Consider the following 15,942-nt stretch of genomic DNA (forward strand, 5'->3'; position numbering starts at 1 on the left):
TTCCGTGAGGGCAGGGACTTTGGACTCTTTTGTTCTCCTGCTATATCATGGAGTCCAATTATACAGCTCCAGGCCCACACAGGGCACTCGGAAGAATCTTTATGGAAGGAATGAATGAACCCCCATGTTAGAGGAGATGAAAGAGGCTGCCGCCACTGGGAGGTGTCTGCAGGAGTTCCCTGGGAGCCCACACTGGAGCCACCAAACTGGAGTAGCAAGATTTTTGGCCCAGTAAACAAGGTCGGTCCCGACCTGTGCTGGGATACAAGGGCCCGGGAGGGGCCTCCAGCTTCAGGGATCTCCCTGGAAGAATTTCAGAAACCAGATGTTGATGGAAAAGGCTTTGGATGATGTGATACAGTTTTTAAAACCTGGCAAACCTCATGCATGCTGCAACCTGAATGAAGTTTGAAGACCTCAGTCTCAGTGTAAGCAGCCAGACACTATTCTATGATCCCACTGAGATGAAATGTCCAGAATTGGCAAATCCACAGAGATAGAAAGCAGATTGATGGTTGCCTGGGGCTGGGGTCAGGGGGTCAAGGAGTGATTGATAGTAAGTGCGGGATTTCTGTTGGGGGAGGGGTGATGAGAATGTTCTAGAACTAGATAGAGGTGGTGGTTGCACAACCTTGGAAATGTACTGACTCCGAACTGTAAAATGGCTATGCAGGTCAATTTTAGGTTATGTGCATCTTGCCATAATAAAAAGAATCATCTCTTCCCCAAGATCACTTCACCCAGGGTTCGAACCTGGCTCAGGAGCCCCAACTGAAGGACAGTTGCAGTGGCCAACCCTAATCCTATGGCTGAGCTGAGCCCACAAAACACAGCCTTCAGGTGACTTACTCTGTGACCTTGGACAGGTTTGGGCCTCAGTTTCCCCACCTGACAAATGGGAGCAGCCCATGCTTTGAGGATCTCAGCGGTCAGAGAGCAAGGGCAGGCCTGGGACCCCTAGCAGGGGCATTGTGGGGAGCCCTGGGTGCATCATCTACCCCCTGCCCCCCCCAAAAGTAAACACACTTGCAAGTTTGAGATTCAAATTTCACTTGTTTTTATTTCAAAAGTGTGGCTCAAGCAGTGGCTGAAGAGACAGCCTCCACGAGAACCCCTTTGCTTGCCAAGGTCGGGGGGCAGGTCAGTACCAGCCTCCCCCCACCCCGGGATACAGGAATGGGAGGGCAGGGACAAAAGGGACCAGCCAGTGCGGCCCCGCCCCATGCAGGTGGGAATAGATCACTACAGTGTGTCCCACCACCTGGTTGGCCCCATGTCACACTGTCAACTCATAGGTGTCACCCTGTGTAGGGGGGGTGACTGCAAGCCACTTTGCATCGACATGTGTGTGCCCACCTCCACCCCACCAGGAGGACAGGCTGCTGCTGTGGGTCCCTGCGAGCCCTGGGGCCCATGGCCATGTATGTGGGGTGTCTGTGCTTGCCCCCCCCCCCCCCCGTAGTGTGTGCCCTGCCCCCTGGGCCCCCATTTGCTGTGGTCCTGGCTTCTGTATGTCCAGAATGTGGTGGGTATTTTTTTTTTCTGGGATGCTGGGGAGATTAGAAGCCTAAACGGAGGCTGTAGAAATTTCACTGGGTGGGGTCAGCAGCCCCCAACATGCAGGGCCGGGTCTGGCCCCAAAGGGTGGACACGCCCCCGCCAAGCCTCATCCGATGGGGGTGGGGGGAGGAGGGCCGTGACTGGAGCTTGATTTTCTTCGGGTCCACAGGGTGTCTAGCACCCTCACAGATGTTCACTGTGACAGGAGAGAGAAGAGGGGGTGCCTGAGCTGGGGGAGGGGGCGGGGGCTGTGTCCATCAACTCTTCAGTACCCACCCCAGAGGCCACATCCCTCAACTCCACCAAACAGACCCCGGGGTGGGAAGCCTAGGCTGCTGGCTCCAGACCTGGGCGGCTGGGACCCACCCAGAAAACCCCAGGCCCGTGCCACCTGGTACCCTGCCAGGTGGGCGCCCCACGCAGCCGGGCACAAGAAGCCCATTAGCCTTCTAGGTCCAACACAGCTCCCCGTGGGTGGGAGGAAGCGGCCCCGCCGGGCGCGCACCTGGCGACCTGGGCCAGGATCTCCTTGATGCGTACAAGCAGCTTCTCGTGCTGGGCGGGGTCTCGCTCGATGGCGCCGTGCAGCCGGGCCATGTAGAAGTCCAGGGTGCTGAGCGTGGGCGTCTCACCCGTGCCTGCGGGGGGGAGGAGCGAGGTGAGGGGGGATCAGAGGGCGCCGGTCCGCCCAGGCGGGGGCCCGAGGAGAGGCGCCAGAGACGGGGTAGGGGGAGTGCGGAGGGCTGAACGCGGGCGGGGCCAGCGGGGTCCGTCCAAGGTCAGCCGAGGGGCGGGCGGCGTGCGGAGAGGGGTGCTAGTCGGGGGTCGGATGGGGACCGGCTCGCCGAGGGCGGGGCTGGGAGCCGGTGGGCGGGGCGCGAAGTGCGCCTGGGCGGGGCTAGTGAGCGGACTAAAGGGCCTGGAAAGAATGAGGCAGCCGAGGGGCGGGAGGCGTGGGAGGGGCGTGGTCAGACGGGCTGGGACAAAGTGAGGGCGCCGGGCGGGGGCCAGCGCACCCGGCACGGGCAGCGAGGCGAAGCTGGCGGTGAGCGCCTGGCGCACGGCCTGCAGCTGCTGCTGCAACGCCAGCGTCCGCCGCTCCTCCAGTGCCAGCTCCTGCTCCAGGCGCTCGCGCGCGCTGCTCATGCTCTGCGTGTGCCGCTGCAGCACTGCGTTCTGCTCCTCGAAGGCCACGTTCATCTTCCGCAGGCGCCGCAGCTCCGCCTCCCGCGCTACAAGGGGAACCGCGCTCAGAGCCGCCCCCCCCCCCCCCGCCGGGCCTCCCACCCCCCCCCTGCTCCCTTCGGCGCCCCACCTCGGCTCCCAGGGCTCGGGCCGGGGCGGGGTACCCGGGGCGGCGCTCACCTTTGTTTTGATCCAGGAACTCTTCGGTGAAGATGGGGACGTCAAAGGTGGAGAAGCCGTCGCATTCCCCACCCTGAAGCAAGGGGGCAAGGTTTGGGGGGGCCAGGCAAACCCCTTTCAGGGGCCGTGGTCTCTTCGGGCCACGCTGGGACGGAATCCGTTGAATATTCCTTTTTGTGGCCGACCCCACTGCATGGGGGATGTGGGCGGGACGGGGTGACCGACTCACTTCCTCCTGCAGTCTCCCGCAGCCATCCAGCTCCTAAAACCCTCCCACCCTTTCTTCCCCGGGAGTGACGGGCGCCCCCCAAGGCCCTGCCCAGTTGGGGCGGGGATGGGGTGGGGTGGAGTAAGGGAGCCTCACCCTATGTCCATTCAAGAGGGTGTTCATAAGCCCGGAGCCCGAATCCTCTGGCGGAGGGGGAGAGAGGAAGGTATGATCAGCCCCGTACATCTCCCCAGCTGTGCTCCATCCGCCCACCCTCACCCCCTCCTCTTCCTTCCCTTTCCCCCTAGATCCGTTCCCCCTCATTCTGGCTCACGCCCCCCACCACAGCCCTGTAAGGTCCTAGCTGCCTGATTTGTCTCTTCTCACGCCGGACTGTGAGCCTCTGGGAATCACCGCTGTGTCCCCAGGGCCTGCAGCGGCGCCTCCCCACCTTTCTTGATCTTCTTTTCCTGGATCTTCTCAGTACACATCTTGTAGGCTTCCGACTGCTGGTAGGCCCTCAGCTCCTTCATGTACTGCTGCTTCTCCCGCTCGGCCTCGTCCAGGTACCGCTGTTCAGCAGCAGGACACGGCTTAGCCCGGCCCAGAGATAGGGGAGGCCTGGAAGGCCGGGACCCTCTTCATCGCTGGGCTCTCTCTGCACTCTCTCCTGTGCTGAACCCTCCATAGCTCTACTGCCCCACCAGCGACAAAATCCCTCCTCAGCCTGCTGCTGGAGGCAGCTCTGAGCTCCTCGCGCTCACGTTCCGACCTCTAAACTCCCACCTCCACAAACCATCCTTCTCTGCACGCTTCCATTTCTGATCTGTTAAGATCCCACTTGGAGGATGCAAACTGGAGGGTTTTTTTTTTCTTGTGGCGGGTCCTTGATGCGTTTGCAGTTATTTAATTAATTCGCTGCATTTGAAGCTAGAAGGTTTCACTTAAAAATCCAGCTTTCACCTGCACTTCCTTAAACACGTGGTGGTTATGCTTGAGGTCCATCCCTGCTACTGCTTCTCCCTCTTCCAAGAAGCAGAGCAAGGCTCACAGTGCTCAACTCTACAGGTAGAAGGAAGGCCCTTCCCCGCTGAGCCTTTGAGGCATGTTGGAAGGGGATGGTGAGGGGGGTCAGGGGTCCGGCCTTCGCCCGTTGCGGTCCCCACCTGCTTCTCCGACGGCTGCAGCTTGCTCCACTCGGCGCCCAGCATCTTGGTGATCTCGGGGAAGGGCAGGTCCGGGTGGCGGGTGCGGATCTGCTCCCGCCGCTCATTCAGGAAGCGCACGTAGCCCGTGACCGGGGCCTTGGGCCCATTCGGCAGAATCTTCTTCCGCTTCTTGCCCTTGGGCCAGCCGCGCTTCTTCACCGGCTGCAGAGGCAGACCACGCCGTTGGGCGGGGCCTGGAGGGCTGGGGCGGGGCTTTGGGCGTGGTGGGCGTGGTCGAATCGGTAGGCCGAACCCAGAAGGGCTGGAGGTATGGCCATGTCGGGGGTCAGGACCCGGAGGGGCTCATCCGGGACCTGCCCAGGGCTGAGGAGGCCAGAGGAACTGGGGAGGGGCCTAGCTTCAGCCCTGTGGGCGTGGCCTGTCATATGGGCGTGGCCTTTCTCTGGAGGACGGGCCCATAGCACCATGGGAAGGTGACTCTGGGGGGGGTGCCTTCAGCACCCGCGATGGGCGGGGCCTCACGCCTAGAGCGTAGGCGTGGTATCTTCGTGGGGCGGGAAATCAGGGCTGTGGGGGGAAGCCGCAACGATTCAGGTCCAGGCTTGGGGTAGGACCCCAGGCCTCTTCCCACCCATCCACCGGGCGGGGATATCTCACCTCCTCCTCGTGGGACCCCTTCTCGCCGGTCCGCGGGCCCTCGCCACGCTCCTGCTTGACGGCCACCACGAAGCCCCCATGCTGGCTCGGGGCCTTGCCGCCCACCGGCCTGGAGTCACAGGACACCGGGGTCAGCCCCCGCCAGAACCTTCCCTTCCCACGCCCCCGCGTCTCAGACAGTGTCAGCTGAGTTGGGAGCGAGGCCCTCAGTGCCGGGTAGCGGGGTCTGAGGGCTCAAGACCCCGCCGTCGGGACAGGAACATTTGGAGGCACAATGGGTGGGGGAGAGTTTGGGGGTCCTGGGTGGGGGAAGGAGAGGTTGAAGCCGTAAGGACCCAGACGCGGGGTGCCTGAGCTGGGGAGGAAGTGTAGCTCCTGGGGGCGGGATGGAAGCGGGGGTCGACGGGCTCCGACAGCGCGTGCCGGGGGACTCCAGGGGAGGGGTGATCGGGCCGGGGGGGGAGGGGAGGAGACGTCGCACTCACGCGGCGGTCGCGCCGGGCTGCTTGGGGCCGTGGGACATAGCCGCTCCTGGCCGGACCTGAAACGCGGACGCGCGAGGGGGCCGGAGGTGAGGGGCGCCCGAGCGCCCCTAAAGCGGATCCCGGCTGTACCCCCCGGGGTGTTGCCCGGGAACGCCAGGTCCAGGGCGCCTGGAGGTGGCCGGATTCGGGGCGGGGGAGCCTCGAGGGCGGGCGCCCCAGGGATCCTTTGTTGGGCGGCCGCGCCCCGGGAAGCCTGGGTCCGTTCCCCACCCCCCTCCCGGGAGGCGCCCCACCCCGCGACCTCGGGCCCCCAGCCACCCCGGCTCCTGCCGGGATCCCGAGTTCGGCGACTGTTTTCACCTCCAAAGAAACTTTCCCGGACCTCTCGGCTGCTGCGACGCTCCAACCAACCGCCCGAGCCCCGCCCCTGCAGGCCGCCCCGCCCCTCCCCGCCCATGGCATGCTAATAAGGACCTCGGCGGCCGGCCGGATTGGGCGCGGTCTGGCTCTAAGGCGTGGTCATGCAGATGAAGGGTGGTGCGCAGGTCGGCGATTGGCTGGATGGCCGCTGCGCCGCGGGAGAAGAGGGAGGGAAGGCTACGGGCCGTGCGTCAAGTTCGGCTGCGCTCGGTCGCTCTCGGAACTAATCAGAGGCGCTCGGTGTGCTGGGCCGGGCGGGAGGCCTCGCCCGGGTGGAGCCTCTTAAAGGGCCAGTAGGTGAGGCGCGGGCTCCTCCTCCTGGTTTTAAGGCTAGACTCCCCGCCCCAGCTGGATCAAGGCGCCGGCGCATCTGGTTGGGCCCCCGCTCCTGTTGCCATGGGGACGGGATAGGTTGCTAAGGAAGGAGTAAAGGGGTTTCCCTGCCCTCCTACGAAACCTGCCTATTCTCCCTGCGTTGAGCCCCTGACGCCCGCTCTGAACCCGGGGCTTTTCTGGGTTCAGGAGCCGCTCTACCCCAGGGACCCCTGCCTTCCCTCCTGGGGAAATGATGGACATTGCACGAGGTCCAGGAAAGCTGTCTGAGTCAGCCTAGGGCTGGACTCAGCGGCTGACCCGAAAGCACTTCCTAAAAGATGGTGGGAGGGGAAGGTTGTGAGTCCTAGACGGAGGGTCAGGAGGCTGCTCTGGGCTGCTTCTCGGCTGGGGGCTGCCCAAGCTCCCAGGGACCTTTGCTGGCTTTTTCCTCTAGTGGGATGCCAGTTTCCCCAGATCCCTGCCTGGCTCACTTCACCTCCTTCGAATCTTTGCTCAAATGGCATCTCCACGGAGAGATCTGCCCCAGCGTGTACCCCCTCCCTGTACCTGAGTTTTGTGTGTGTGTGTGTTTTTCTCCATAAATCTGCCTGTTTGGTCCATTGCTTTATTTTCAGCATCTAGAATGGTGGCCATACTAGCTCAATACGTGTGGCTGAATATGCATATGGATGAATGAATGAAGCTGTCCATTTCTAAGAGTGGGGTGTAAATTGTTTCGGTTATCAGTCTGGCAGTTCCTCAAACGGTTAAAGGAATTTGCCCTATAACCCAGCAATTCCATTCTAGATATAGAAGCAAGAGGATTGAAAACATGTCCTTGCAAAGACTCGTACCCAAGCAGTCATAGCTAAAAAATGGAAACAGCCCAAACATCCCTCCACTGATGAATGAATGAACAAAATCCACGCAATAGAATATTATTCAGCCATAAAAAAGGAACGAAGCACTGATTCATGTAACAACATGGACCAACCTTGAAAACTTCATGCTAAGTGAAAAGAAGCCAGTCCCAAAAGGCCACGTGTTGTAAGATTCCATTTATATGAAATATCCAGAATGAGCAAAGAGAGAGAAAGTAGATTGGTGTTTGCTTAGATCTGGGGGGTTGAGGGGAAATCGGGAGACAGCTAATGGGCCCTGGGTTTCTTTTGGGGGTGATGAAAATGTTCTGAAATTAGATTGGGTGATGGTTGCACAAGTCTGTGAATATACTCCACTGTATACTTTAAGAGAGGGAATTCTGAGTTTGTATCTCAGTAAACCTATTAATTCTTTTTGTCCTAAGGCAGTCCAGGCTGAGGAAAATGGGCCTGCACTGCAATCCATACAGACCGCAATAGAGCTAAATCAGTTGGGATTATCCCCCATGCCTCCTGGCTTTCTACTCAGTTAAAAACAATCTAGGTGAGTCTTTCCTTGGGACGTCCCTGCCTCTTTGATTTTGATTGACAAGGCTGGTGTTGCCATAGAAACTGACATCCCACCCGCAAAGTACCACTCACCTCTGCCCCCACCCCAAGTCCATGTTTTCAGATCTAGTCTGGGCCCCCAGGGCTTCAAACTCACCCTCCTCCCCTGGGGGACACGAGTGCACCTGTCCTGATCCCCCCAGATCTTGTTTTCCTCCACGTCTGGGCTCTTAGGGTTTCTGCAAGGCCTGGCCACCCACTTTCCCAGCTGGAATGTTTATTCCAAAACTAGGTAGCACTTCCGTACCCCACCTGGGGCCATTTTGAACAGCGAAATGGAATCACCTGCAAAAAGCACAAAAATGCAAAGACTATGGCACTGGATATATTGTGCAAAGGACACTCGTTTCCAGTTTGGGAGCTGAAGAAAGAAGACAGAGGGAGCGTCACCTTGTTTGATGTCTGCTAGGAATGTCAACATCCAGCGACTCGCTTTTTTTTGTCCTGCTCTGCACATGTCCGGGAAAGACTGTGAAAGCTCTGCAAGCACTGATTTTGGAGGTTACAGATACATTTAAGTAAATAGGCAAATTTAAAAAATATGGAATCCATAAATCGATGAGAATCAACTGCATATAAATATGTACACATAGATGTGTGTGTGTGTATTCTTACGAAAGGTGTGAGGTCATGTTTTGCAAGCTTCAACCTGAAATCTTCTTCTTTCACCCAGTAGCAGGTCTCCAGGTATCCTTATATGTTAGGCATGCAGCACTACCACATTTTTTTTTAGCATTTTTTGTTGTTATACAAATACAGCATATATACAAAGCAGAGAAAGAAAAAGAATAATTTTCAAAGCACACGTCAACAAGCAGTTAAAATACAGATCCCAGTGTTTGTCATGGGCTACCATTCCACCATCAAGTTTTTCCTTCTAGCTGCTCCAAAACACCGGAGGTTAGAAAGAATATTAATAGAGTGATTCTGCAGTCATATTCGTTTGTTAAATCCTATTTTCTCTATTATACTTCCTCCTTCTCCTTTGATCCCTCTCTCAATCTATAGGGACCTTTGGGCAATGCCTGTTCTGACTTTTCCATGTTGAGAAGGGGTGTCGACACTAAGAGACAGGGAGATATAATTAGTTGATAATCTTGGAGAGGCTGGTCCCTCCAGGTTTCAGGATCGTATCTGATCTAGGAACCCTCCAGGAATTACAGGTTCCAGAAAAGCAAACTTAATGCATGAAATGTTTATAGAGTCTCGGTTTGAGACTAGATGTTCTTAAGAGTGAACAGGAGTGATTTGTTGTTGCTGTTGTTGTTTATTTTTGTTTTTTATTTTATTTTTTAAATATCAAAAAAAACCAAACACAAACATTCCTATTTTGATCATTCCGTTCCACATATATCATCAGTAATTCACAATATCATCACATAGTTGCATATTCATCATCATGATCATTTCTTGAAACATTTGCATCTATTCAGAAAAAGAAATAAAATGAAAACAGAAAAAAGAAATTATACATACCATACCCCTTACACCTCCCTTTCATTGATCACTAGCATTTCAAATTAAATTTATTTTAACATTTGTTCCCCCTTTTATTTATTTTTAATCCATATGTTTTACCCATCTGTCCATAAGGTAGATAAAAGGAGCATCAGACACAAGGTTTTCACAATCACACAGTCACATTGTGAAAGCTATATCATTATACAATCATCCTCAAGAAACATGGCTACTGGAACACAGCTCTACATTTTCAGGCAGTTCCCTCAAGCCTCTCCATTACATCTTGACTAACAAGGTGGTATCTACTTAATACGTAAGAATAACCTCCAGGATAACCTCTCGACTCTGTTTGGAATCTCTCAGCCATTGACACTTAGTCTCATTTCACTCTTCCCCCTTTTGGTGGAGAAGGTTTTCTCAATCCCTTGATGCTGAGTCTCAGCTCGTTCTAGGATTTCTGTCCCACATTGACAGGAAGGTCCACACCCAACAGGAGTGATTTTGATTGGGGTTTAGCAAACCATGGCAATTAGCACCATCTAACTGAAGCTTGCATGAAAGTAGCTTTCAGAAGAGCCTTTCAACTCCATTTCTTCTCTCTTGACCCCTGATGCATTGTTGATCCCATGGTGCCAGGGCCAGGCTCAACCCTGGGTGTCCATCCCACATTGCCAGGGAGACTTTCACCCATGAATGTCAAATTCCACGTAGTGGGGGAGGTAATGATTTTCCTCAGTTGGGCTTAGTGAGAGAGAGGCTGCATCTGAATAACAAAAAAGAGGTTTCCTGGAAGCAACTCTTAGACCCTCATGTGTAGACTCCGAGTTTTAGTTTCCTCTCTGTAAAGTGGGATAATTTCTGTAAGGATCTAAGGAGTGATAGTCATGCTTACTGCTCAGAAGAGGGTCTGGCTACAGCTGGTCCCAGAAAAAGTGGCAGCTGGTACTATCCGTAAAGAATCAAATGCCCTCTACGGAGAATTCTCTAGTGGAAGGAAGGTCATCCTGGGGGCTATTCTGCCCCCCAGCCCCTGACCCCTGACCCTGCCACTTGGCAATGTCTAGGGACATTTTTGGTTGTCACGACTCAGGGGTGCTCCTGGTATTGAGTGAGTGGGGGCCAGCAATGCTGCTCAACATCCCACAGTGCATGGGGTGGCCCCCACCACAGAGAACATTCTGGTCCCCAGTGGCAGCCATGCCAAGGTGGGAAACCCTGGTCTAGAGGCTAAGAAATGTCTTTATCTGCCTGATCTCCCTCAGCCTGCCTGTAACTCAATGAGCTAGGGCTACTCTCACTCCGTTTTACAGCAAGGGAAACTGAGTCTTAGTGACTTTCCCAAGGTTGTCTTATTTGACCTTGGCCACTGATCCCCCACCCACCCCCAGCCTCCCAAGACACCCTTAGATCTGTCAGAGCCTCAAAATCCCACCTGGGCCCAGATCAGGGAAGTACTATTACCCCTAGTGATCCACTAGGAAAATTTTTCTTCCTGTCCCTGTGACCCTGAGCTCTGCTGGTCTACAAGTTTTAGCTCCACCAGGAGAAACGACAATGATTCCATTGAACTGGAATCTAAGACTGCCACCTGGTCACTTTGGGCTATTCATGCCCCTGGATCAACAAGCCAAGAAGGGGACTGCATTATTGGCTGGGGTGATTGACCCTGACTATCAGGGGGAAATTGGACTGCAATTACACAATGGTGGTAAAGAAGAGTTTTCTTGGAATATGGGGGATCCCCTAGAGCGTCTTTTGGTACTACCATGCCCTGTGATTGAAATCAATGGAAAACTGCAACAATGCAATCCAGGCAGGACTACTAATGGCTCTGAAACTTCAGGAATGAAGGTTTGGGTCACCCCACCAGGCAAAGAACCACGGCCAGCTGAAGTGCTTGCTGAGGGTAAAGGGAACATGGAATGGGTAGTGGAAGAAGGTAGTGATAAATATGAACTACGACCATGTCATCAGTTACAGAAATGAGGACTGTAATGCTGTTTTGTTCATGTTATACTATTTAAGTTGTAAGATATCAAGTTTAAGAATGAATATTACCCAAGGACTTGCACTGTATTCTGGAGAGATTTAATGTGTTTCCAGTTATATGCAGGACAGTTGAGTATTGTTAGGTGAAAGAAAACAAATGTGTTTTATTTAGAAATTAGGTATGGTTTAAGGTGGTATGTATAGCTGCCAAGTTGACAAGGGGTGGACTGTCATGGTCAGGTTCATGTGTCAACTTGGCCAAGTGGTGGTACCTGTTTGTCTGGTTGGGCAAGTGCTGGCCTGTCTGTTGCGATGAGGACATTTCATACAATTAAATCATGATCACGTCAGCTGCATCCACAGCTGATTCCATTTGTCATCAGCCAAGGGGAGTGTCTTCTGCAATGAGTGATGCTTAATCTAATCACCAGAAGCCTTTTAAGGAGGATTCAGAAGAGACAGGCTCTCTTCCTGCTTCGGCTGGCGAGCCTCTCCTGTGGAGTTTGTCCAGACCCTCCATCCGAGTCATCGGCTTCACAGCCTGCCCTGCAGATTTTGGAATCTATGTTCTCATGGTTACGTGAGACACTTTTATAAATGTTATATTTGAGAGTGTTTCCTGTTGATTTTGTTTCTCTAGAGAACCCTAACTAATACAGAAGTGCAAAGCAAACCTTGGTGGCTGACCCCCCTCTGTGGGTGGACTGAGGCCAGCAGAACATCCGATCTCTGGCCAGGGGAGAGGGGACACGAGTCCAGCGTGGAGACTAGCTGGGGACTCTTTGGCAGATATCACAGGTTATCAGATTCTCACCTGCCCCCACCCCACCCCCCTAAAAAAAAAAGAAAAAAAGGAGGAAAAATGTGCACAGGTGGTTCAGTGGTTGAATACTGTACTGGTTTGAAAGGAAGTATGCCCCCCTAAGAAAAGCCATGTTTTAATATAAATCCCATTTCTTAAAGGTAGAATAATCCCTATTCAATACTGTATATTTGAAACTGTAATGAGATCATCTCCCTGGTTGATGTGATTTAGTTAAGAATGGTTGTTAAACTGCATTAGGGGATGACATGTCTCCACCCATTTGAGTGGGTTTTGATTAGTTTCTGAAGTCCTATAAAAGAGGAAACATTTTGGAGAATGAGAGATTCAGAGAGATTGAGAGAGAGCAGAGAATGCTGCAGCATCATGAAGCAGAGAGTCCACCAGCCAGTGACCTTTAGAGATGAAGAAAGAAAACGCCTCCTGGGGAGCTTCATGAAATAGGAAGCCAGGAGAGAAAGCTAGCAGATGACACTGTATTCGCCATGTGCCCTTCCAGCCGAGAGAGAAGCCCTGACTGTGTTCGCCATGTGCCTTCTCACTTGAGAGAGAAACCCTGAACTTCATTGGCCTTCTTGAACCAAGGTATCTTTCCCTGGATGCCTTTGATTGGACATTTCTATGGACTTGTTTTAATTGGGACATTTTCTTGGCCTTAGAACTGTAAACCAGCAACTCATTAAATTCCCCTTTTAAAAAGCCATTCCGTTTCTGGTATATTGCATTCCAGCAGCTAGCACACTAGAACAAATACTCAGCTATAATGCAGGAGATCCAGGTTCAATTCCTGGTCCATGCCCCCCCCCCCCCCCAAAAAAAAGAGGATCTCGCCTGGCCCCCAGCCTGTCTGTCTGTGCAGCTGGTGTACCCTGCAGGCTGAACATTTGTCTCTCCTTCCCTAGCATCCCTCATCCTGCAGGACCCTTCTCCCATCCTCACCCTGAATCCAACCCCCCTCTCATTTGAGGCCTTTACCCTGTCCACCAGTTTCCCCAACCGGGGTGGCTGAGGTCTGTGCCTGGAATAATCCATTTTTCCCAGGTTGGGCTTTTTATCTGACCACGCCCTGCCTCTTCTCGAAATCCCACCATAACTCCCCAGTTACCTTGCGGTCAAGTCCGGCTCTTGACTTGCCCATCAGTCTCCCTTCTTCCTGAGTCCTCCAGCCCCAGCGCTGAGCACCTCGAACTGGGGGGCGGGGGAAGGGGAAAGTGGCGGGGGGGGGGACCCACTCTGAGTCCCCTTGCAGACTCGAAGCTTCAGAAGGAGGCTCCTGATGCCATGCTGTATGAGGTCAGACCCGATGAATGAATGAATGACATCTCAGAGGGATTGGGCCACAGGGTCAGGAGCAGCCGCGTTCCTTCTTTCACCACAGGTCAAGGTTAAGAAACATCAGCCATGCAAACACCCTCCACCTCCATCTGGCCTGAGGGGCAGTCAGGCATGTCCCAGGGATTCCTGACCCATAAAGAAGGCCGAATAAAAGGACAAAAGGGTGGACACAGCCACCTTGTTCCAGCATATTCCAGCAGAGGTCACCGAGAGCTGAGTTCACATTCTGCTTCTGCTTCTCTCTAGCTGCGTGCTCTCTGGGAAGAAGCCTGTATCTGAGCCTGAGTTTCTCATCTGTAAAATGGGAAGGCAGTGGTGTAAGATCTCTTGAGGATGTGTGTGGTGGGGGAGGGGGATGGCTTAGGATATTCTTTTTAAAGCCATCTCTCATTGCCCTGGGAGGAATGCAAAAAAGGGCATGCCCTCCAGGGAGGAAAGAATTGAGGTTCTTATCTGTCCCTATCTGCTTATCTCCCTCCAGTGGTCTGGCTGCTTATCTCCCTCCACCACGATTCTCCAGCCATTTTTCAGGTTCCTTTTCAGAAAAGAGCCCTCATTGATGTGGGTGGTCAGCCTCAGGTGGGGCAATGTGGGGCTATATAAGCCTGGGGTCCCTGTTGTGTTTCCTGATTTGATTTCCTTCTTTGCTTCTAATGCTCTGCCTACTTTTCTACCATTCAATCAGTTTATTGAGCTCCTACTATGTGCCAGGCGTTGATCAAGACAGACCTGTTCCTTGCCTTCACTGGGCTTCTAGTCTGATGGGGGAGACGGAACTTACCCAGAACGGTGGGGTGAGGAGTGGGGGAAGCCCAGGATGCCGTGGGAAGTAGAGTAACCTTTGATGGGAGATGAGGGGCTCAAGAGAAGCTTTCTGGAAGAGAATGTTAAGAGCCAACACTTAGGAAACGTTTTCTGGACATTATGCCCATTCTAGAGCTGGGGAAACGAAGGCCCTAAGAAGTTAGAACACTTGTCCCAGGGGAAAGGTGGATCTGAGCCCCATCACTTGGCTCCAGAGTGTCAAGATTTTTCTTTTTATTGTTGTTTTTTAAAAATATTTTTATTGCAATATCTTTATGCACCATACAGTCCATCCAACGTATACAATCAATGGCTCACAATATCATCACATAGTTGCGTATTCATTACCACGATCATTTTTAGAATATTTGCAGCACTCGCCAGAAAAAGAAATAAAAAGATAAAAGAAGGGTGGGCCACGGTGGCTCAGCAGGCAAGAATGCTTCCCTGCCATGCCAGAGGACCCGGGTTTGATTCCCGGTGCCTGCCCATGTGAAAAACAAACAAACAAAAAGATAAAAGAAAAACCCATACATCCCATGCCTCTTACCCCTTCCTTTCATTGACCACTATTATTTCAATCTACCCAATTATTTTTTTTTACCCCTTATCCCCCCCATTATTTATTTATTTATTTATTTGGGGGTGCATGGCCCAGGAATCGAACCCGGGTCTCCTGCATGGAAGGCTGGCATTCTAAGACTGAACCACCCGGCACCCATTGTCCCGATTTTTTACAAATCTGTCCATACCCTGCATAAAGAGCATCAGACACAAGGTTTTCACAATCACACGATCACATTGTAAAAGCTCTATCATTATACAATCATCTTCAAGAAACAAGGCTACCGGAACACAGTTCTACAGTTTCAGGCACTTCCCTCCAGCCACTCCAATACACCATAAACTAATAAAAAGGTGATATCTATATAATGCATAAAAATAATCTCCAGGATAACCTCTCAACTCTGTTTGAAATCCCCTATTTTGTCTTATTTTTCTGTTCCCCTTTTTGGTCAAGACGGTTTTCTCAATCCTACAGTGCTGGGTCCCGGCTCATCCGGGTGATTCAGGCCCCACGCTGCCAGGGAGAGCCTCACCCCTAGGGGAATCACGTCCCACGCAGCAGAGTGTCAAGTTTCAAGCCACTGCTGGAGAAAGGCGTGGAAGCGCGTGAGGCCCACGTCAGGCCGCTTAAAGGAACTTGAAACGGCCTGGGTCTGGTCCGGGAATGACAGCGGAAGGAGCGTGGGGAGAAGTCAGAATTCTTGGCGCCTGGTCACGTGCCCTGACTCACTGGACGTCCTCGGGGAACCCGTTCGCCCTCTCTGGGTGGGTTTCTGTCTGGGCAAAGCGAGTCAACCTTGGCTCCGCCCCTTGGGGGTGGCGCAACCCACGTGGGGCGCTTGGCAAGGTCCGAGCTCATTAAATGCGGACTGGTGTTATTATGGTAATGATAATGATCGCTATTATAATCGTTAGTAATTAAGTAATTAGCACTAATTCGGCCTTTACGCGTGGGTGCGGATCCCTCTGGGCATCTCGCTGCCCAGGATGAGTTTGGACTCAGGTCCCCGACCCTCGCCCGCAACCCATCCCATCCTTCCTGGCCCGCATTAGTCCCCATAACGCTGCGGGCGGCGCCGGCCTGGGGACAAGGGGTCTGGGCAGGGGCGTCCCTTGCGTCGCCCCCTCCCTCCCCACCACCCCGCCTGAGACTCGAGTCCGGGGTTCTTCAAGCCCCACCTTCAGGTGCCGGGCGCTAGGACCGCGCGGCCCCGGGTGGGCGAACTGACGCGGAGGCGGGGCTAATCCCGCGCCCTCCGTATTGAGGGTTGGCTGGCGGCCGCCGACGCGGGGC

General features: G+C 53.7%; 1 protein-coding gene and 2 long non-coding RNA genes across 3 annotated transcripts; 1 reads left to right on the forward strand and 2 right to left on the reverse strand.

Moving 5' to 3' along the window:
- Nucleotides 1-1,040: 1,040 nt before the first annotated feature.
- HMG20B (high mobility group 20B) lies at nt 1,041-5,874 on the reverse strand. Its single transcript, XM_077121175.1, has 10 exons — nt 5,805-5,874; nt 5,445-5,500; nt 4,960-5,068; nt 4,300-4,503; nt 3,585-3,705; nt 3,290-3,336; nt 2,926-2,998; nt 2,577-2,792; nt 2,066-2,198; nt 1,041-1,756 (listed from the first exon to the last, which is right to left on the reverse strand). Exons 2-10 carry the CDS (start codon nt 5,480-5,482, stop codon nt 1,744-1,746), a joined length of 954 nt encoding a protein of 317 aa, XP_076977290.1. The 5' UTR covers nt 5,483-5,500; nt 5,805-5,874; the 3' UTR covers nt 1,041-1,743.
- Nucleotides 5,453-8,325, forward strand: LOC143650413 (uncharacterized). Its single transcript, XR_013159547.1, has 3 exons — nt 5,453-5,530; nt 6,987-7,604; nt 7,902-8,325. It is a non-coding gene; the product is annotated as an uncharacterized LOC143650413 (long non-coding RNA).
- Nucleotides 8,326-13,163: 4,838 nt separating this feature from the next.
- LOC143650414 (uncharacterized) lies at nt 13,164-15,450 on the reverse strand. The gene is made up of 3 exons (XR_013159548.1): nt 15,182-15,450; nt 14,059-14,151; nt 13,164-13,571 (listed from the first exon to the last, which is right to left on the reverse strand). It is a non-coding gene; the product is annotated as an uncharacterized LOC143650414 (long non-coding RNA).
- Nucleotides 15,451-15,942: the final 492 nt, after the last annotated feature.

Source organism: Tamandua tetradactyla, chromosome 11 (assembly GCF_023851605.1).
Source record: "Tamandua tetradactyla isolate mTamTet1 chromosome 11, mTamTet1.pri, whole genome shotgun sequence".
Lineage (NCBI taxonomy): Eukaryota > Metazoa > Chordata > Mammalia > Pilosa > Myrmecophagidae > Tamandua > Tamandua tetradactyla.